Source organism: Aythya fuligula, chromosome 9 (assembly GCF_009819795.1).
Source record: "Aythya fuligula isolate bAytFul2 chromosome 9, bAytFul2.pri, whole genome shotgun sequence".
NCBI classification, from domain to species: Eukaryota; Metazoa; Chordata; class Aves; order Anseriformes; family Anatidae; genus Aythya; species Aythya fuligula.
The window spans coordinates 21,018,140-21,041,297 of NC_045567.1; the positions used below are offsets into that span (position 1 = coordinate 21,018,140).

Here is a 23,158-nt window from a genome sequence, read left to right on the forward strand (position 1 = left end):
CGGCTGTACCCGAGAGCAGGTTGCTGAGTGGGTGGGGTCAGCGTGCGCTGATTGGCTGCTGCCGCCGTTCGAACGCTTCCAACGGCCGGGGCCGCCCTGAGGCGAGCAGAGGAGGGCGGGAGGCGCCTCAGGGTGGGGTTTGTCGTCGCTCCGCCGTTCTCCCTGCACTGCCTTGTCCCATTGCCCGCCTCGCCACCTCTGAGTGACCTTGGAGGGGTTATAAATAACTGTCCATCATTAAAATGTTGTTAATAAATAATTGTCCATCAGTAAAATATTAATAATTCAGTCGCGTCTGCCTTTCTGAGGGTGTCGGCGTGCAAACATGCTGCTGAGTTTCGTTATAAACAATTTCTGGCAAATAAGGGGGATGAGAGCCGAGGGGAGAGCCAGCCAGCTGACTCGGTGGCACCAGCCAAAAATGATGACACCAAGTGCTTTTCCCTCATTTTTTCTCTATTTTTCTCTCCTACTAAAGCTTTCTGATCTGGAAAGGGATTCATTTGTATGTGCCCAGCATCTCCGAAACCTGAGTTAACAGTGACTCAGACTCAATGTAAAAAGAATGAGAAATATAAAAACTAATTTTGCACGTTTTCCTATTATATGCTAAATTCTTATATGCCAAATTGAGTTCTTAGATCTTATTCAATTTTTTATATTACAGATTTTTATTAGTTCAAATATTTTCATGAGTGATCCAGCAGCCGTTAGTGTCAGTAAGAGTCTATCGACTTTTTATGATTTGGAAGAAAGTAGAAGAGGAAAACGCAAATAAAGACGGTAGCAGGTGTTGTTTGTGTGAAGAAAGATACACATAAATAAGGATTATTTTCTTAAGGAAAAGGTATCAATAGCAGCCCGGAAGTCAAGGCAGTCGTTTCAATTTTGACACCTCAGTCAGCCAAGTATTAGTCATACAGTAACTGCGCTTTATATTATGCAATGCCATCAGTGACACACAGACAGAGTAAAACCTAACCTGAGGTCCTTCTGTGACCTTGAAAGCTCATCACCATTCAACAGTTCCAGGATAACCCTCACCGGCTTTTTTCCATGCTCTTCTTTTGTTGCATCCTCGCAAAGGAATTCTCAGCCAGGTCTTCAGGTTCCCACACTCCCTGAGCCATGGGCCGGGTTTCCCGTAGATTTGGAACAAGTTCTGCCGTAGTGGACTCATCATTTCTGTGGTAAAGGTTCTGGAGAATATGTGGGTGATTGTACATTCATTGCCACTTGACCTCTAGAAACTCAAAGGAGCTATATAAAATGTACCTGCAAACATAGGAAAAGCATATTTATCAGGGTTTAGGATTAATGGGTGGTAGATGCGTCACTTCTTTGTCAAACTTTTAAATACAACAAAAACGAAGTATAAACATTCATAGATAAATAGTGGTATACCATGCATAGAGTGGCTGACCCGTTTTCTTGAATAGGTTTATAAAACTAGAATTAAAATCTCATATAGCAACTGGGGTATTCTGATTAAACATCTTAAGCTATTCTTCCTTGTTCCTGGGACTGAGAAAACATGGACAAATTTTAGGTAGCAATTACTTAAGAAAAGTTGTTAACTGCTTTTATAAAGAACATGTAGATGAAGAACATTAGATGTAGAGCTTAGGGATATGGTTTATTAGATGTAGAGCTTAGGGATATGGTTTAGTGGGGACTGTTAGCGTTAAGTCAGAGATTGGACTCGATGATCTTGAGGTCTCTTCCAACCTAGAACTTCTGTGATTCTGTGATTTTTTTTCTCACCAAAATTTAGATCAGACCTGATGACAGAAAATAATTACTATTCTTTATATATCTCCCATTTAAAAATCGAAGTGTTTTTCTTATAAAAGTCTCCGAAATACAAACACCTTTTATTTTTGTTGCGTACAATGTAGCATGCAGTTGAAACTTGCTGTTTCTTCCAGTTATCTAAGCACCAATAACCCTGAGTATAACACTAAGTAAATAGTTAGTTTCGTCTTGCAGTAACACCCACAGGGAGAAAATTCCAGGAGACTCAATCATTCAGTGAGTCCTATCACATAATCATCGTGGGATCTAATACCATGTAGAAAAAGCAATGAAGCTACACGGGAAAATCTGATGTAACCCCAAGAGGCCCGAAGGGAATGTTGATGCCCTGTGTTGTCTCTGCCAGTTGTATGTGTAGCAACAGCCTCCAAGTTTCTTGGCTTCGGGGTGTGAGTTTACGTAGTTTACTGCCTCTGTCCCATAGATAAGTTGCAAGCATTCGTTTTGGGGTTTAACTTTATCTAATTTGTTGTTTTTGTTTTTAAAGAACTAAAGTGTTTTTTCAACCAACTGCAATGAATTCCTGGAAGGAATGGATTCCTTGAGAGCTTTATTCCATTTAGCAAGAGCAGTAGCTTTCAGAACGTGGGACAGGAGGGAGATTGCGCACAAGATGTATATGGGTGTTGGGAATTGGCACAAAGGGCATGGACATGAGTCCGCGGAACAGTTGTTCGATCTGAGCTTGTTTTAAGCAACCAGGAGTAGGCCTCAGCAAATCACATGGCTTGCTGTAGCTGAGCAAACCAAGCTACCAGGGCAACTATGAGAAGTTCCCATGACAGTGTTCCCACATCGCCCAATTGAGGAATTCAGAAAAATATTGTTACCAGCAGCTGGCTTCAAGTCTATGTGACTGCTAATCACAAGGGGGTTGTTTTCTTGCAGGTGGGGTTGTTTTCTTGTAGTTGTTTGTCTGAGTGCTTTTGACCAATAATCTTGTGTGAAACACTGTACGCCCCTGTTAAGTTCACTACAAAAGTTAGGCTATCCGGACAATAAAGTTGAACTATGCTTTATCACTCACATTGAATTGGCTGCATTTGTTCCTTCAGCCGCGAACCAACATGTGGGGGTCAGTGGGAGCATGAGAAACCAGAGAAAGAAATCCAGCCACCCTTTTTATCTCTTTTTCTAAGAGATAAGTAGGTGAGAGGAGTGGGACTAGGACAGGGTTTGCGAACAGTGGTATCTGTTGAAAAAGACAGGTACAAATTATTCCACTCAAGGTTCCTGGATGTGGAGTTTAGGGACAGATGCTTTGGAAAGCAAGGGAATGGGTGTATGCAAGGCAAGGGAGGCAGGGGAGGAGGACACAAGATAAAAGGGAAAGATGAGCACAAAATAATACAGACAAGAATAGCTCACAGCTGGAGACCTCAGGAACCTCACCTTACGCTGCTTTGTTGACAAAGCTTGCTTTCCTAACAGCCCTTTCACATCCACAGCCTGCTTAAAGCTGGCTCTGAAAATGATAGGAACTCGATTTGCTGTTAGAGTTAAAGGCTAAAGATGCTCGAGACTCTTATTTCCTCACAAAGTCCAGAAACTGTCTTCTCCTGCCTTTAGTATCTGGGAGGTTCAACTTTTGTTCCAGGATAGCTGGTTTAGAAGCTGGCATTTTACTTCTTAGGAACATATTTTCCTTTTATTACCTCTCCAAATGCCAAATTTTAAAGGCAGTTTGTCCTTTCCAGCACTCTAAATTTCTAAATTTCCAGGAATTTGAATTTCTATGTGGTTTTTAGCGTTACAAATTAATTTTAACAGCAGAATTACTGTCAAAATTAATGTTCGTTCTTTTCATCAGCTCCATAACGCGTGTGATTTTAGCTATTTAAATCAGTATTTTAATTTACTGGAGGTGGCTCTGTGAGGAGGTATTGAGGAACATATTTGATTTGTGCCTGGACCGGGTTCTGTGGTATTTGTTTCCTAAATGTTGCAAAAAGAGGGGTTTTATCTGAGGGGAAAGCACTCACGGGGGGGTGACAAAGCCCAGACTAGAAACCGCCCTCGCGTTGGGCACAAACATGAGGTAAATCCCAGCGGCGCTGTGCGCTAACCCAAACCTTCCTTAGGGAAACCAAATCCCAATCCCAAACACAACACGGAACAAAGTGCCGGCAGCGCGGCCCCCCTCAGCCCAACACCTCCAGGGGGGCGGCCCCGGGCCGCTGGAGCCGCTCGGAGCGGCCTCCCCCGGCGGGCGGGCCCCGGGCGGGGCGGCGGCGGCTGCGCGGGCGCGGAGCGAGGGCCGGCGGCAGGCAGCGGGGCCGGGGCTGAGGCACGGAGGAGGAGCGGCGGGGGGGCTCCGCGGCCATGCGGGCCGTGTGGGTGCTGCTGCCGGCTCTGGCCGCCCTGTCCGCTTACTACGTGTACCTGCCGCTGCCCGGCACCGTGTCGGACTCGTGGAAGCTGATGCTGCTGGACGCCACCTTCCGAGCCGTGCAGCAGACGGTGAGGCGGGGGGCAGGCGGCCGCCCCTGGGGATGGCCCCTCTGGTGCTGGTGGTGGTGGGGGGAGCCCCTCGGGCTGGCTCCCTGCCTGCTGGGGGGCTCCTGAGGGGCTCGTGGGGCTGTTTTCCAGCCCATGGGCAGCGAGGAATTAGTGGGTTTTACCTCCATGGCTCAGCTAATGCGTCAAGGAAAGAAGATGTGGGGGGTTCCCGGCAGATGTTGAGGGACGTGCATGACAGTTTGGGCATTTTGTGGTTGCTGCCTCGCTCCCTGGCAGTGTTTGCATGCTGACCTGACACAGATCAGCAATCTTAAATTTCCTGAGCTTGATTCCCCCTGCTAGGGTGGTCCTGATGCGAGTCGATCACGGTCAGGCCTGATGTAAGGCGCTGCGTGTGCTAAAGTATTTCAATTTTGTTATCCCCAGCGGCAGTTTAAGTTGTGCATAAAAGGTCCAAAAGCTTCTCCGTTGTGTGGATGGGAGTATCGTCAGCTTCAGCAAGGCGTTAAATGAATTCATGGGTGGAGGGCCCATAAATAGATGCCGAAAGGTGGGGATGTGCCTCCCATGTTCCTAATGCAATGACTGCGGAAGCGAAAGGACGGTGTCCAGACTTGTGCTCACCCTCTGCACAGCTTCTCTGGTCGCTGCTTTTGCGGGCGGGTAGGGCTCGATGGACCTCTCAGCTGAGCCACTGTGTTCCTGTCAGAACATACCGCAGAACCAAAGCATACTTCTGGGGTGAAAGGATAAAACTTCTCGCTTGTATACCTTTCCTTTAAGACATGATACTCATGCGCCGTGGAAACTACATAGGCATGTCCTGCAACAGCCTAAGGTTTCTGTTTAAAAACTGCGGTTTGCCCTTCATTTGCTCTGTGCTGGTATCTAAAAAACGTAACCATTAAACCAGCAGCTCAAGGGGATTCTTTGAAGGCGTAACCAGAGGGGCAGTGATGGCCACAGCGTGCTGCCCGCAGAGCACGTCGTAGCGTGTCTGCCAGGAACACCTGAACCACGTCCATAACCTCTAGCTGAAGGAGAGCTATCTTTAGGACATCATATGACGGACTATATATATGTATGTTGCTGTTGGCTTATGTACACGTTCTGCTTGTCTGTGGTATGTGGGGCATAGTGGGATGGATTCTGGCGTCCCTAGCTTGGTGGCTAGAGGGCATGGCATCCCCTCTGGGATATCCCAGAGGCTGTCGTCCCAAGGGGAGCTGCTAGAATCCAGCTGGGCCTGGTGGCAGGCAGTGCTGAGGTGTCCATGGCTGTCCCCACCTCTGGGAGGAGGAAGCAGTAACTTCTTAGACAATCATTTACATCTCCGGCCTTAGAAAGGTGAGCTCAGGTAGCAAGAAAAAATCACTGAACGAGTAACAGACCCTGCCATATGGAGTTCACAAGGAGGAACAAGTGGATTTTGCACAGAGGCATAAAGCCTTAGGGTGTTTCTTTCCAGAGAGAAGGAGAAGGTGCTTTCTAAGCACTTAGAAGTCTTTCCAACACTGAGAGATGGCACGAAGTTAGGAATAAGTGACTGCCATTAAGAATGAGATCTGTGAGCTGAGGCTAGGATTGTAAAAGTTAAGCCTGAGTACTTACTCTGTCAGACAGCTTTAGTGTGTGTATCTAAAATAAAGCGTGTCCTGCTGTAGAGCTGAGCTTCCCTTTTCTTTGTCTACCGGAGGTTGCAAGACCAAATGCTCTAACATTGCTGTAAATGTGATTGTTGAACTTTCACCTACTTCAGAATGTATTTTCAGCTTGCTATTTATTACTTTCCTTTGTAGGCTTGATAGCGGACAGAAGTACATTACTAAGTGGCTTTTATTTTAAAATAATCTCTGCAGTGTACTGTAATCCTTTCTTCCAAGAGCATGAAGCAAACTTCACGTGCTTCAAATACAATTGTTCCCTCATTCTGAAATAGATTTGTGCTGACTCTGACAATTGAGCACGACAGCTTCTTGTTAGGGATAACAATGTGTTTGTTTTCTCACTTTAATAATCACTGCCACTAAAACATACTAAGGCTGGCACTGCTTTTCAGTATATTAAACACAAAACCTAGTCATTATGTAGAGTTTTGTCCCAGTCAGCAAATAATTTTTTTTTACAGGCTTGGGACTGACTCAGTGCCCTGGATCAGAGCAAAACACTTCCAAGAATGTTTATGTATTATCACATGGCTAAAAACATGTCATGCTTACACGGCAGTTTCCATAAGCAGGTTTCAAAACGTACTTCAAAAGCAGCCTAGCACGCTGATCTTACTTCAGGGGAGATGGGAGGAGATGGAGTGCCTTATCTGAGGTTGCTGAAAATTCCAGTGGCATAGTACACATTCTGTACTGTGTAGTCATGCACCTGCACTAAGAAATGGTTCTGCAAAAGAAAAGAAAATAGAGTGCCACCTGAAAGCTTTACAAGGGATAAGCTGCCTAAAATGCAGTCAGAACAATATGTTCTGCACACAGTAAAATGGGGAAATAAGCCTGGTTTTGGTTTGTCTGTTTGTTTGTTTGTTTGTTTCTGCTAGTCTTTTGCTATCTGCAGATACTGTAGTTGGCATTTTGGATTCGAATGTTACAGCAGCGTGCTTTGCCAAGTGATGCCTGAACTGAGGATAGTGTTGTTCAGAAGCAGATACAACTTTTAAAGGTAGGAAGCTAAGTCTTAAAAAGCTCAGTTGCCCAGCATCAGCATCATTACTCGGTGAGTCACGAGTGAGATTTGGCGTAGTCCTCAGCACTGTTGTGTGTAAAAATACAAACAGCTACAGCAACTCCCAGTTCCTGACTGCAGCTGAGGCCAGGAAGGTCTGTGTAGCTCCTGGCCTCTCACCAGCTGCAGAGACAGTGAAGGAAGCAGCTTGGCTGCGGTGGCACGCTGCCTTTGTGTGCCATCTGCATGCAGCCTGTTGCAGTAATTTCAGCACTGAAGGTCAGATATGCACGAAGCTGGATGGTTCATGTGGTCTTTAGGACAGCATCAGCTAACGGAGTCACGAGGAGAGGACAGACGACCCTAATGTGCGGAGTGCTACTGGAGTTCAGTAGAAATTAGCAACACAAATAAGCATTATTTTTTTTTGTACTAAAGAGTACATAACTAATGCAAAGTACAAGGAAGGAGGGGTAAGCACAATTCCAGTGATCATTTGGGGAATCTTCCTGAAGTTACCAGGTGAGGATCCAACAGAAGAATCCTAATAATTTAGGGACCTAGGATCCAATAATTTAGGTAACGAAAGGTGAGGTAATGGTGCCTCTCTCGAGAACAGGTCTTTGCTCATTCCACCTGCTTTTTATCGCAACCCGAACTCCCTTCTGCACTTCTTGACAGTTTCTTCCAGCATCAAGTTAAATCTCTCAGCATCTGGACCCTTGCCAAAGAATTTACCCAGAGGAAGGTGTTAATCTTAAACAGCTTAGTCTTTAGGGCATCTGTGGGTTGTCCCTACCTCAACCCTGGCTATGGGGACATCCTGCTGAAAGAGCAGGCTGTGGCTGTAGAGGCTGCTTTGCCCGATTTGTTGGAGAGTTGGGATCATCACAGCGTGAGTATAAATCGCACCACTACCAAAGCAGCCGTGGATCAGAGAGGCAACAACCCCAAAATGAAACCCTGCAATGAGAACTGGGCAATAGGCTGCCAGTAGGCATGCTGCGATCTGCCCATCGTAGTTACTTGCTGAATTGGCTCGAGTAGCTGCAAAATCTCATTTGCCTTGCTCGTCCTCTCCCAGGGTCCTCCTGCCCACGCAGCTCTGTGCTGTTCATAGCAACCAAGCTCACTGGGTGTGTGTCACCCCACCTGTCAGTCCCATGAAGTTCTCAGGCCACATCTCCCTGATACCTGAGGTGTTTATTCAGGCTGATGCCTGAAGACGTGGTCATGATATGGGAAGAGTTGGGACATTGTTTAGTTTGGGTCAAAGCCACATGCCTGTGGCTGCCACGGAACTCCTCTTTTCTGTCGTCCCTTAACTGTGTAGTTTCCTCTTCTTTCTCTTCCTTTTCATTGTCTCTTATTACAGCACTGTCTGTTTTCCCTTTTTACCAGAGAAATCACTGTTCCTCTTCTCTCTTCTGTATGCACTTGACTGCATACGTGTAATTCCCTACATTCAAGTGCTAGATTTGATAACCTGCAAGAGTCCTGCATTCTGTCACGAGAGAGGTGGTAAAGTCACGAACACTAACAAACATCAAACCAGTTGTTGTTTACATGAGGTGACTGAATGCATTTCTTTATAACTGATTTAAGCTAATCCACCTGTGGGCTGTTGCCAAAAGGGTAAGTGTCCTTTTCCCCCGTTCCCTCTTTCCTTCCTTGGATTATCAGTAAGGTGACAATGACCTGGCTGAGGTTTGCTGTTTGTTTTTGCTGGTTTTGTAGTCAGCTGGCACTGCAAACTGATACTCCAAGGCTTCACATTTGTTAGTGCCAACACAGAAAGGTGCCAGGGAAGCACAGGCAACAGGACAGGCAGTTCTGCCCTTCGGGTGGCAACACAGTCCTGGGTGAAACTTTGCCAACCACCAAATACATCCTCTGTTGCCAGTGGCTCTATTGCAGAGTGATGAGACTTGTTTAAAAATGCATAAATATATTTTATATATATATATATATATATATATATATAAAATAAGGGCTTTGTTTGTAGGACCTTTGGATAAGACTAGCTCTCTGCCAGCAAAAAGTACATGTACAGTCCTGATGTGTTGTAAATAACAACCAAATGACTGATTAGATATACTTCCAAAGAATCTGCCTGATAAGTGCTTGGCAAAAAAAACCTGCCCGTGTCAACAAAAAAAAAATAAATTAGTGCTGTTCCTTTTGTGCCCTGGTGGATGAGGTATCTCTTCCAGACTTTGTTTTTTTTGGTTCTCGGAAAGAGTGTTCTATTGTAGGAAAAAAAGCATCTGATAAACCTGCAGAGGGCCACGGTGCTCTGCAGCTTAAAAACCAGGGCAAAACGCTTGTCAGTAAACAGCAGTGACTAGCCGTGGAAATAAAACACTTCCGATCCCAGGGAACACGTGGTAATCTTGTCTACAAAGAACAAGAACTCAAGTAGGAGAAAACTAAAATGGGATGCTTGTTGCAGCACAGTCAGAAAAATCTACAGATGTGCTGTTTTGCCTGGCACTGTTTCTGTTTCCCAGTGGTTACCTTCCCTGGGAAGCTCTACGGGGTGCACAGAGGATCAGATCTGTTGGGTAAAGCAGTGGCAGTTCAATACGTTGCACGTCAAATTATTAATAGGTGCATTACTCTTCACCAGTCAAGCCTGAATGGTGTTTTCCTGTGGGGATTTTTTTAAATAACAGTGGGAGAAAAGCATAATCAGAAACTCAAAGATAGAGACAGTCTCATGAATTCGGTGTTTCTGCCCACTTTGTTGTTTGTTTGTTTTCCCAGAGAAAAACCTTGCTGTTGGAAGAAACGATGATCCATCCATAAAGCAGCTAACATTTCAAAATTTGGAGTCTCACCAAACGATCTCAGCAGGGTAACCTTACCGCAAGCTAAGCAGGAAGAGAGCCATTTCTTTAAATTCTTGTTTTGGAAGTGGATTCCTCTCCCCACTCACATACCAGTGCGTTGTACTTGGCAGTCATAGAGTCTTTGGGGAAAAATTTCAAAGTCTGTCTCTTTCCACAGAAATCTGCAGTTGAAGTGGGGTTATGCAGGGTCTTTCTGACCCAGATGAAAGCTAGATTTATTTTTTTTATTTTTTTTTTTTACATTGAAACTAACTATTGCAGATTGAAAACATAAGAACAGGGACTGTAGACCTAAGGGAACAGATCCTCTCTGGCATGGACACTGCTGAAGGCAGGAAGCCTCTCAGTTGATAGGGAGTGCTTCAAAATTTGTTTTTCCTCTGGAGGATGTGTTACTGGCGGTGGTGTGCCTCCATTAGCTGTCCCTTCTCCTTGAGAAGAGACTTAGCACTGAAAGTGACTGTGGAAAATGGTAGTCCAGAAGTACAGTGATGAAAAAGCAGGAAAATGAAATGTCTCTCCTTGTAAATGCATCATATAAGCCAGGAAGAGACTGTAAAACTCTTACTTGCAATATCACGTCTGTCACAAGGAACCTAACTTGGCTTCCACTTGGTTTTTGTACAGGCTAAGCTAAAGGAACTACCCGTTCTCTGCAATGTGGACATGGTTAGGCTGGTACCTGTGTAACTGATCTCTCCTTGGTGTTGGACTTCTGTAATTCATACCAGCAGCTTTGCACTGTGCTGGTGATACTAGCAGAATTAATAGTAAAATGGCTGTGTGTAAACAAGTCTCTTGACTCCTAACAATACACTCTTTTTTTAAGCATCTGTTATCTGTACATAAAAGGTCACAGCTGACTGTTTTCCTTACAGCTGTGGTCCCACAGGTGTACATCAGGTATATGCATCCATTGTACTTCCCAATTCCATTGCCTTGACACAGAGGCTTAGCTGATTATCCAATTTCTGTTCTTCCTCTGTAGGGTAAAGAATAACTGCAAAAGGGGAAAGACCCCTGCTACTTACTATTTTTAGGGGCCAGTCTCTGCATCAGAGTCCCAACAGTCCTTTGGCTCGCCCTTTGCTGCCCCTCTTGCACCACCTAGGGGATGGGAACAAATACATACAGCAATGATGCACAAGTCATACATGGGGAGCAAGTTGTAGGCATTTAGGCTGGAGTGCCTTAGGTCCCAGTACTGTTTGCTGAGAGAAGCACGTTTACTAAGGGCAAAGTTGGTTTTCATTTAAAATAAAATAAAATAAAATAAATGAAATCCTGGATAGCCAAAAGAGAAAATCTGTCCTTCTATCAAAAGCAAACAGAAAGATGAAATCATTCCCTACCTAGTGTTTTACATACCCACACAAGAGAAGTAACACGTTAGTTTCCAAGGAAGAAATCACAAACCAGCCATGCGTCTTGGATATTTCAGATGCTTTCCGATTCATCAGGCAAATACAGGACAAGCCAGTAAATAAGCACTGTATTTGTATGAGATCATTTGTGTTTTCAGATGCCTTTGCAATCACTGAGAGCTTTCTTAATTTGGAAACTTTCTTTATTTGGAAATGGAAAGTCTTGCAGTGGAACAAGAGAAATACTTTATTTTGTGCCTTACTACCACAAAAACATTGACTGTGTGGTATTGCCCTCTGCTGGCACTGGTCTGAGGAGCTTCACAACTCCAACAGTGGAATCCGCTGGTCGGGTTTGTCTCTTTTGGGGGTGTCTTTCAAAGGCAAGGATCTTAGTTCTCGTTCACACTGGTCTTGATCTGCGTAGTGTTCCTGGTTTGATTTATTATGACAACAGAGAATCTGTTAGGGACAGGGTTTTGTTTTAATACAGCTTTAAAAGCATTATGGGTCTTTGATAATCATTCATTTTCTGATGAATATTCTAAGAACCTATATAATTTTTTATGGAGGAGCTGCCTTTTGAAGACAGTTGCATTAAACATCAGTGTATCGTAATGTGATATGCTCTGAAGTAACAGAAATCTCCTTTGTTTTTTTTTTTTCTAGTGTCACCTGATTCACTATTTCAGACTCAGCCATCACCTGATAGTTCTGAACTATTTGATTTGTACGTTCGACAAGCTGAAGTCTGTCTCTTCTGAGCACATTAACATAACGGATGCTGTTTTCGACGGTGTGGAAGTCAGAGTGTTTGAACCTCCTGGAAAACCAGATGAAACGCTCAAGCGCAGTGTTGTTTACATCCACGGGGGAGGCTGGGCCTTGGCAAGTGCAAGTATGTGTCTGCTAGTAACTGAATGGGATTTTCCTCTGGTTTCCTCCCAGAAGGAATAACCAAAAGCTGTTTTTTCCTGCCAGGGATGACAGTTTTGCAAAGACTTAACTCAGATATTAACTGTCTCTGGTAGATCAGATGTAAGGGAGGGAGAATTTAAATATATTTATATATACACACTATTGACACGCTGCAAAAGTATATATTTTATCTGGATATGGGTTGTCAAAGGACCAAAAGGTTAATTTTGTTACATCACGAGACAATAAATTTTGTAGTATACAAAACAAATTACACAGAGTGGGTTGAACAAAATTGTGTGCAAGACCATTGCTAATGGCTCCTGACAGCACATACCTGGGAATGCACGCTGCAAAGATTGCACCAAGTGCATTTGGACTATATATGCAAGTCACTTAGACCACGACTTATGTGAGATTTAGAGTCATAAATACATTTTAAAGTCTGGTTTTCACATGCCTTTGGAAATCCTAGTCTCTTTGTCCTGTAGCATCTAAACATTTTGCTCCTCTTCTTACAGAGGAAACGGCTTTGAGATGGGTTTTCTTAGGCCTACCTAAGGGATGTTTATTAGTCCTGTCTACATCATTTGTGCAGTAACAGTTTGCATAAGATTTATTGTGTCAAAAGTTTGTATTAAATTACTGTGCTTTGTTTGGATGACTGTAACTCAGGCATGTCAGATGCTATCCTTAAGTCCAGGTTGCCGAAGTTAATGGCACAAATGTCACAGCCAAATACTAAATTCTAAGACCGGGTACTTTAGAAAACACTTAGTGTCCTAGTATATTTTATAGTACCAGGAATCAACAACTGCATAATTGGAAAGGAATAAAATTAAAGAAAATCAGTCCACTGATAAATAGGATAGCTGTGATTAATCCTCCCTTAAATGAGTAGTTCATTGACATTAATAGGGCAGCTCATTTGAATCAAAGCAATAGATGGTATAATAACATGAAGAAAAAGCAGTGACTCATACAGTAATAACTGTTTCTGGATGCTAATGCCTGCAAGCCACGGGTACCTTGAATTTTGCCCAGTTGTGAGAATTTTGATAGGTGGATGAAATGACGTGCTCCAAGTCACCAAGAAACAGATGAGAAAGAAAGCATTAGGCTGCAGATCTTTTCGAAGAGTGAATTATGTTCCTTCTGCTAGAATGTGCATTTGGAACTTCATCTGTTGCAAGCTGATCTTATTTACTTTGCTTCTATTTGCATGATATCTTTATTTTCTGGGAAGATTTACGTATGGCTTTGGGAAGTACTGCCATAAATGGACTTTCATGTCCCTAATGCTGTCCTTTCATTCCAGGAACAAGCCTCTATAACAACCTCTGCAGAATCATGGCTGAATCTCTCAATGCTGTGGTTGTTTCTGTTGAGTGAGTAATCTAAAATAGATCAAATAACTTCAAAGTTTGTAGAAATACGTAATGTAGTTCTTCTAGCTTTGCCCTTTTCCCTTCTTACTGACTTCTGTATAAGGCTTTAACTTGGACAATAATTCTCTTTACCATGCTGATATTTTTATACTTTTAGAATGACAACAAATTAGAATGGCATCAAAAGTTCGTTTGAATTTCTGATTATTTTAGAAGCCATTTCAGAAGGCAGAAATGTGGGAAAAGACTAGCATCTTAATCAGTTGGACAGAAACTAAAGTGCAAGTTTTAGTGTATTTTGCAAATATATCTGTATGTAAGGAGTGCATCTAAAACCTGAGATCACTCAAATGACTTGCATTATAATTCAGTTTTTTTGACAAGCAGTTTACGCGTGTTATATACCTGAAGGAAGGCTGAACCGCATCTCCCTGACCCTACACAGAACTAAAGTGAATTATTCCATCCTTAATGGAAAGCATATAATATATTAAAAACAAAAACACCAAGTCGGTCTATAAAACACATTTTCTAAGTCCCACTGAGCAAGGGTCTGCAACATAAAAATTAGCAAATCATTTACCACTGCTCATTAACCAAAATACACAGAGAAGTCTGGCAGTTCCTGCTGTTCCCTCAATTGCCCACTGTTCTCATGTAAGCACCGTACTCCACTCAAGAGCAGGAGACTGCCAGGGTGCTAGACAGCAGAGAAGCAGGGTTGCCTTTTTTTTTTTTTTTACTAGCTGAACAATTCCAAGGTAAACAAACCTCTCAACTAGCTAACTACATTACCTAGATGACTCCAACTTGATTGGTACTCTGCCCATCCTTATTGTCAATTTCAGTATTTTCTTTTGCAAAACCAATCACTTAATTTAACTACTCAAGTTTCTGACTTGCAGTTGATTACGTACCAAGCTCTGTGATCTAATTACTATTTAATTATATGGAGTTGGTGCTACTGATTCAATGTTCATTCTAGTGTACGTTGAGGGGTTGCTTTTCACTTTGTTTATTAGTAGAAAAACTGTTTTTATAAAAAAAAAAAAGCATACAAATAATTACGGTATGGAAAAGTTTTTTGATACTCCTTTTCTGGTGGTTGTTTCTCAGTTATTGTTTGTCTCTTCTCTTTAGCCATTGTATCTTTCAATCAAGGCATTTATCCTCAATTACTGAAGTCTAATTTGATTTTTTTCATTGGTTTAGTTGCACGTCTCGCTTTCATGATCTATACACAATGTTACTCAGTTCTGGAAGGCGTTCCCAAAGGCCTTTCTCATATTCCTTTGTAGTTGATGCAATATATAGATTGCTTTCTGAAAGCAGGATAGATCTGAAGTTGGAAACAACTCATGTAAATTAAGCTTAAAATTTATTTTACATGTAGATTTTTTTTTAGCTTAGATTCCAAAGAAAATGTTTTGAACCAGAAAACAGGATTTTGTTTGGCAGAAGTTAAGGCAAAATAAAATGCTTTTGATGTTCTCAAGCCTTTTTCTTCACTTTCGGCTAAGACACCTATGTAAAGACTTAGGCTTGTCAAGCTGACAATAAAAACATTCTTTCAAAATATTATTGATCAATAAGAACATGTGAAATCTGTTAAGAATACAAAAAGCTACAAGTGGAAAAATGTTCTTTGCACCATGAGGCCTGGTAACAACTCTTTCCTTACAAATGATTGAGTAAATTATGAACTGACTTCTCCTGCACTGTTATTTAGAAACTGAGAAAATGTAGTAAATAGAATTCAGCTGCTGTCTGTTTGTAGGCAGACTGTTTTATCTGTGTGTGCTCCAGTCTGTGAAATGTATACATTCCTGCTTCTCTCCTTGATAAAGGAGATGAATTATTCAACCTGTTACATTACCACAAATTGGTGTTACTTCACTTCCTGGCTATTGTTCACTTCCTGGTACAGAGCTAAGAGGTACAGCAATGTTCATCCTCTCCTCCCAGCAAACAGAACTGCTGAGATGCTTGTCTCAGCTGGGCGTATGTGTTGGGCGTGTGTGACTTATTCTGTCATAGCAGTTAAGGTGGGGAGCTGCGATCAAAAACAGGCCAACAGTAATGACTCCCTCGCCAAGGGTTGTTCTAATATTCATTCATTTTTATAATGTGATGAAATGCTCTGTTGGCAAATCCCAAGAAAGTGCTGCATGATATTATAGCATCTTGGTGTTATTCATATCTAATAGGTTCTTGTAAATCTTTCAGAATTGGAGCGTTAATTAAAAGATTAAGTACTACACACCTCATTTTTTCACATCGTATTTATCTTAATGAAATAATTATTTGCCATTCAGATAGCATCTATTAATCATGAGAGAGAAGTACATTAACGGTAATAATTGTCTCTTACCTCTTTTCTTCTTTTGTAGATACAGGCTGGTACCAGAGGTGTGCTTCCCTGAGCAATTCCATGATGCTCTTCGTGCTACAAAGCATTTTTTGCAGCCTGATGTCTTAGCTGAGTATTCAGTTGACCCAAATCGAATCGCAATTTCTGGTGATAGTGCAGGAGGAAATTTGGCTGCTGCTGTGTGTCAGCAGGTAACATCCAGTGTCTGCTATGTTTTATGATATAATAATCCCTAATTCAGTGGTGCATACAGGTTGACAGGTTCTTTATGCTGCATCATCATGAGATGATGTGCCAGTGTTAGAGACAGAGCAGTAGCTCTCTATTGAAAGAAAGCATCTTGTCACACTACAGAAGAAAAATGAGTCGATTGCATATTGCACGTAGCTTGCAATGTCTTACTGAAGTTATAAGTTGTTATGGGACTAAGCTTAAGAGCAACTATCTAAATGATTTTCTTAAAACTATTTTGCTGAGGAATTCTTTATTTACCTATGTAGGTAACTAGCTACATGCATAATTTATCAATTTAGCTTCTTATTTTCAGATGCTTGTCGTAGAAAATAGATTGTTCTTTCCTTCAAATACTAATGAAGGACAAAAAATATAATACGTGAAGCTTAACTCTTCTTTAAATTGTGAAATGCTCCAGGAAGACAATTAAGGAAATTTCTTTTGTGTATCTCCAGTTTAAACATAATCTGAATTTAATCTACTAAAGATTTTAAAGGCAGCCTGGGGCAAGTAATAGTATTATTCATGGTTGAGTGAAATATTATTATTAGCTTTTTTATATTGCCAATAACCATTGGTGATGATAAAGGACATACCCTGCCAAGGCAACTAATTATCATGACAACCTTGCAATATTGAATTAGGGGGAAAATTAATAAGGCACAATTAACACTAAAAGTCTTCATCTTGAGGACTGATAAACATGATAGAGCCATGTTTTGGAAACAGCATTCATAACTCATTTCCATGATGCACAGTTAAATCAATGATGTAGGACTGTTTCAGGGAGAGGTCAAATGCACTAAGATTCCTCAGCCTGAAAGAGACAGACAAGATGAGATATATGGATCTTTGTATCTTGAGTAGAAGGTGAAGCAAAACAAGTGTTTACTGATTCTTTCACTAAAAGAATCAGAGGGTACCAAATGCCAACTTTGTAGGCTCAAACCAAATGCAGATGTTTGGTTCAAGTCCACCACAAAGGTGTTTCTGCAAATAGTGAGCCTGTGCTAGAGAGGACTGGATGCTAACAGTTTGCAAAAGCTCAAATAAAAAGCTACAATTGTGGAAGAGAAATACACGAAAAGCTATAAAACCTTGGATAGCTACATTGACTCAAGAAGTCCTTCATCTGCAAATAGTTCAAATGGTGTGTTAGAGAATACCATTCTACACTTTCCTTATACACTTCCATAAATGCCTGCTACTGATTTTCTGTTGGTACTAAAACTGTCCTGAATGACCATCATTAAAACAAAATAAAATGGTAAGACTGTATTTCAGACAAAAGAGGAACATTCTTCGCCAGAGGCATTGCATAAGAACAGAATTTGGCCTACAAGTTTGAGTGAAGTTCAGGGTTGATATTGTAATGCTTATTTTCTTTGTAATCTTTATTTTATTCTATGTTCTTCCTGCAGCTTAGCAAAGATGAGCATTTGACCATCAGACCAAAACTGCAGGCCTTAATTTATCCAGTCCTTCAGGCATTTGACTTCAATACCCCTTCATATCAGCAGAACATGAATATGCCTGTTCTTCCCCGTTACGTCATGATCAACTATTGGATAGACTACTTCAATGGTAATCACGACTTGGCTCACTCACTGCTGATTAACAACCACACTGCTCTTGATGTCGGTCAAGCACTCTCTTACAGAGGACGTCTAAACTGGACATCTCTCCTGCCTTCATCATTCAAAAAGAACTACAAGCCTGTAGTACAACCCACAGGCATGGCTGAAATAATCCAGGAGATACCAGCGCTCCTTGATGTGCGAGCAGTCCCGCTGCTTGCAGAAAATGAAACTTTGCAGCTGCAGCCAAAGACTTACATCCTGACTTGTGAGAACGACGTCCTGAGAGATGATGGGGTGATGTATGCCAAGCGGTTAGAGAATGCTGGCGTGGAAGTCACACTCGATCACTTCGATGACTGCTTTCATGGCTGTATGATATTCACGATCTGGCCTACTGATTTCTCTGCGGGAATTCAGACTAGGAACAGCTACATAAAATGGCTGGATGAAAACCTCTGAGGAGAGAGTCTCTAGAAGATACAGGGTGCTCAACTCTGGTGTCGGTTCTTGTAAAAGATCAAAGAATGAAAAAGTGCACTTTTCCAAATACTGACTTCATCCATTCAGCTGCATCTGTGGAGGGGCTGCAGACTAGCTGTAGCATTTACTAGCTCAATTGACCTTGCCCAGCAGAGTATTTTGTGAAATATTTCTTCAGATTTCAGGAGTTTTTTTCTTTTCAGATAACTTGCCTAATGTAAACAATCGTTGAGAAAGGAGATCAGCATTCATGTTGCATTCTTAACTGGCTGAAACTTTCAAGCTTTGAACCTTAATTAGGCACAAGGGCCACGACTGTAAAATGATGCCAGATAAAGCCGAGTGCTTACATCTATGTTTGAATATATAAAAGGGAGAAGTAATGTTCAACAGTGTTGAGCGCTTGCTGGTGGGAAAGAAAGTGTGAGCACTCTCACCTTTGACAGCAGAACAGCTTCTAGGCAAACAGACAAAAGGCTCTGAAATTTTTTAAAAAAAAAACAGTAGTTAAGATGATGCTTGGCTAAGAGACTTGTCTAACGTAACTCAGCTTTGGAATTTGGTCTTTATGGTCTTCTAGTTATTTATAAATGCACAGAGCAAAACATTTTCAAAAAAAAAAAAATCATAGCATTCATAGAAATATGGAGGATAAAATGCGTACCTGCAGAATCTGGGTTCATTATGGGAGCTTGAAAGATGACTACATGGCTAAAGAGTATGACTGTCAGCATTTAAAACCTCAGTTTATAACCTCCTTACAGAAAATACTGAGCATACTAAAAATAATCTGCTGTGTGGTTTGCACTAAAGTTTGTAATTAATAGTAGAAGTTTTTGTTCATTGACTTTCTTTTGTGCTTATGACATTCATTGTATTTCATCCTTCCTTGAAGGAGGGAATTGGACAAATAGAAGCGGGATCTAGTCTATACTGGAGATTTACATTGGAGCTTTGCTGCTATAGCTTGTTTGTCTTGTAGACTGCACCTAAAATGCCAGGTAACGTGATCTAGCTATTGTGCAGCACATCTGTACAGTTTGAGCCGCTCTTTAAAATTCAGAGAGACAAGACAGTGAAGTGAAAGCACTTGCACCAGTGTAAGTGTACTTTCTTTCCAGGATGTTTTCTGATTGCAGAGGTGGAGGCTGCACCAAAATGTCACGCCCAGCCTTTCTAGGCAAAGAGAGGGCAGCTGTCCCGTGACTAAACCAGGGGATTAAATTCATCGTCAGCTTTGCTGCAGACTTCCTATAGGACCTAAGGAGATCAGCTTAATCTCCTTGTGCCTCACTTTCTTCTTTCTGCAAGACAGGGAGTAGTCAAAGACAGGGAGTAGTCGTTTCCTACCTCACAAAGGAATTGTGAAACTGAATTCACAGATGTTAGTGAAGAACATGGATATGTTACTGACTGGTGTGCACTGAACAGATCCCTTGGCTTCTGACTTTCCATCAGTCTTTAACAGCTGGCTCAAAGCAGTCTACCCCGTGGCTGGTGGTGCTGCTAGGCTCTGTCCCCTTATGAAGGAGACAGATTTATCTCCTGGCTTTTGTGAAAGTACAGTAAGGTAAGGGTTCTCAGCTGCAGGAAATCATGACAATTTCATAAGATTATTTCTGATAAGTTCATTTAAAATATAAATCAGGCTACATTCTGTACTTTAAGATATATACAGAATAGCTCACTTTCACAGATATATAAATTAAAAAAGAGAATGGCTTTGCTAAATCATTGCTTCCTAAAAACACCAGCTTGTTATTATGGCTGTATGTATTAATGAGACAAGACCTCAATGTAGACTCAGTCACGCAGGCCAAAATTAATTTCTGAGCATGGGTTCACATGGAGGTCACAAGCCAAAGCTTTTTCATCAGTGGCCCAGATTCTTTTTCTGTTTAGATTGTTACAAAGACTTGGTGGAATTAGAGCAGCCAAGTGTCAATCCAAATCAGGATAAACTTTGGCCAATATATACAATTAACGCTGCAGAAAAATTTAAAGTTTCTTACAGATTTAAACCTCTTCTTCCCTCCCCCATAAACACAAGTCCAGTAGATACAATTTACACCTACAACAGATATCAACTGAAATTGTGTCTATTCAAAAAGACAAATCACCGATCTTGAAAAGGGGCCTGTACTTGTATCCAATCCACTGTATGCAAACAGCTCCAATTACTTGGCTTTGGACCATGACTGAGTCAAAATAAATCTTTTACACTGAGTTGTAACAATAGGCTTATTCCTGACTTTCCCCCTTACAATAAGGCTATGTCAGAAGAGGTATAATTTTATTTCAGCCTGCAGTCATTAAAAGGTAGTCGTTGGGGTACTGGGAAAAAAATGGTTACTATTCCTATCAGTTCTGTAATAACTAAGTTACCTAAGAGCTGTCTGCAGTGCTTTAGATCAGCATTTGTTTATAGCTAATTTATAAATATCTGCTATGAAGCTATAATATAATCACTACCGTTTTTTCGCTGAAATGAAACGGAGAGCTGGAATATATATTCCTGGAGTTGGTTGTGTAATTCCTTCATGCACTGAAGCACATTAAAGTCTTGGCACAAGAAGTGGTAGTAAGTATATAACTGGATTGAATGTATTCACTAAGTTATCACCAGCTTGATGTGACATCCAAGATGGCAGCACAACTTGGATGAGATGTCACAGTATTAATTAGTTCCATCAAAATACCATGATTATCATGCAGATGTATGGTTAACTACAAAATAGCTGCAAAGATATGTGGCATTTTCCATTACATACAAAAAGAGGTCTGAGTTACAGTTATAAAAAGACCTTTTGGTGTAAAGCCACACAAGATACTCAATTAAAATTAAGTGTAAACCTTGAAGTAAGCATTAGTCACAGTCTCATCTTTCCTCTTACTTTACTTGTTCTGCTGTGCAGGCAGTCGCTTTTCCTGGAGCTAGAAGTTCAGCTCTGCTTCCAGCTGAACTGCTGCAAGCTCACCCCAACAGAGCACTGGCTCAGCTCAGCAGGGCCAGCAGGCCTTACAGAGATCTGGTGCCTGCAAGGAAGAGATTAAGATTAATGCACGTTACAAAAGCTTTATTCGTTTTTGTTTTCAATACTCTTCATCTGAAAAGTATTTGCTTGGGTGTATGTAGCACCTTCATTCCTTAGTTATTTATCAAAGCAGTTCAGAGCACCTTACACGTTCTAGGATCAGATTCAGAAATACTCCTAACAATACTTCACCTACGTAGAGTGAAAAGTTGGTCTTCTAAAAGAAGATGCTCAATAAATTGGTCTACTTCCTTCTTCATTAAATGAGTGTGGCTAACTACTTTAAGCAGACAGCTATTTTGTGTTGTTTTCCCTCCCCTTCCAACAATTACACTTCAATTAACTGTCCATTGCAAGGATATCAAAGCATTCAAATGCAAGCTTCAAATAAAAAGCCTGCATAACAGAAGCTATACTCATCTGAATCCTATTTCACTGGAAATATATTAGCAGTTCCCCAGTAGTTTTGGCTGATACTGACAGAAATAAGTGGAGTTTTTGTCTGTCTAGGTTAGAACATCTTAAAGAATGGGAGTTGAGCATTTCTGAAAACCCAAACCAAATTAAAGATATTTCATAAAAATCATTAGCAACTAGAATTTCCTGACCTTCATCTAAGTAATTGCAAAATTGCATCCAAGCCAAAGCAGAAAGGTCATTGTGGATTTTAAGTCCTGCAAACTAAAAAGAAATTATTTATCTTTAAAGCATTGTTTTGTACTATTTGGGCCTCTATTTTTTGATTAGGTGCATCAGTTTTTAATCTCTTAATAAATTTTGAGAAACTTTTTCAAATAAAACTATTAGAAGTAGATTAACCTGATTTAAGCCTTTTAAGCTGCTATGACCTGTAATAATGTTTGTTTGTTTTTTAAAGAAGCTGGTTTAATGTTCTCTTATTTATGATGTTCAGGAATACAAAGTACAACATATGTGATGTGAATGCATTTAGTAACTTAAGTGTGACTTTTTTGGTTTTGTTTTTTGTTTTTGCTTCTTTCCTATTACAGGGGAAAGATCTTGTAAGATCTAAGTAGAAAGTGTGGTTCAAATGTGCTACCAAACTGAAGAACAAATAAAGTGGAAATATGTCTGACTTGTTTTTTCCAGATGTGCAACGCTTCCAATTTGAGTTTTCAAGTAACAGAGACCAGTGAAACAAAAGGGGAGATCTCTGAGTTCCTGTAAAAAATGCTGAATCAAAGGCAGGGTGGTTGTTTTCAAAGCAGGAAACCTTGCTGCTGTGTCCATGGTCTGTGAATGTGACCTTCTCTGACTTGATTGCTCCCAAATGATTAACGCTGACCACATTTGCTTATGCTGAAAAATGGACAATGCCTGCACAAGTGCTGTTCCTCTCTCTTTCAAGATAGACAGCTGAGCTCATGTTCTTCATTCTGCTTTATAAACAGAATTTTGCGTGCTTATAGGTTATTTATGTTTGAAATCAGTTTCATCCAGTGGACATCCTAGTTCCATTTTCATTCCTATTTGCCTTCATGTTTTTTTCTTTCTGAATTCTTACCTATTTTCTTCCCCTGCTCTCTCATTTATTAATGGTCACAGCAGCATTACTTTTAAATTATCGTAATGTGCAGGTTTGTCATTTTGTCCAGCAGGGTACTGTGACTTTCACAGAACATAACACTTTTGTCCTGCTGAAAAAAAGTACCGGGGAAAAAAAATAAGAATACTTCAAGAGACTTAGAAGCTTCTATTTAAACCAGCAGGAGGTGGTCTAAAGACAGAAATGTGTATCAACGCTGCATTCACAAGGCCAATCCGCACACTCCAATGCAGTTAATCTGCCACAGAAATCAGCCCCTTGGCATCCCACTGACCATGCCCTTCACTCGGATCCTTCCTGTCCGCTCTCTGCTCCTTGCTTCACACTGAGACCCCTCTTTCAAGCAGGATCAGGCATTATGTTGTTCACCCCCGGGAGAGGCACGTGTTTTCTGCTTGCCTTTATTTATTCTCCTGGCGCT

The 23,158-nt window shown here is 41.3% G+C and overlaps 1 protein-coding gene across 1 annotated transcript; it reads left to right on the forward strand.

Moving 5' to 3' along the window:
- The first annotated feature begins 4,097 nt into the window (after positions 1 to 4,097).
- On the forward strand, positions 4,098 to 22,281 carry NCEH1 (neutral cholesterol ester hydrolase 1). The gene is made up of 5 exons (XM_032192968.1): positions 4,098 to 4,275; positions 11,834 to 12,062; positions 13,401 to 13,470; positions 15,861 to 16,032; positions 17,497 to 22,281. Exons 1-5 carry the CDS (start codon positions 4,138 to 4,140, stop codon positions 18,112 to 18,114), a joined length of 1,227 nt encoding a protein of 408 aa, XP_032048859.1. The 5' UTR covers positions 4,098 to 4,137; the 3' UTR covers positions 18,115 to 22,281.
- Positions 22,282 to 23,158: the final 877 nt, after the last annotated feature.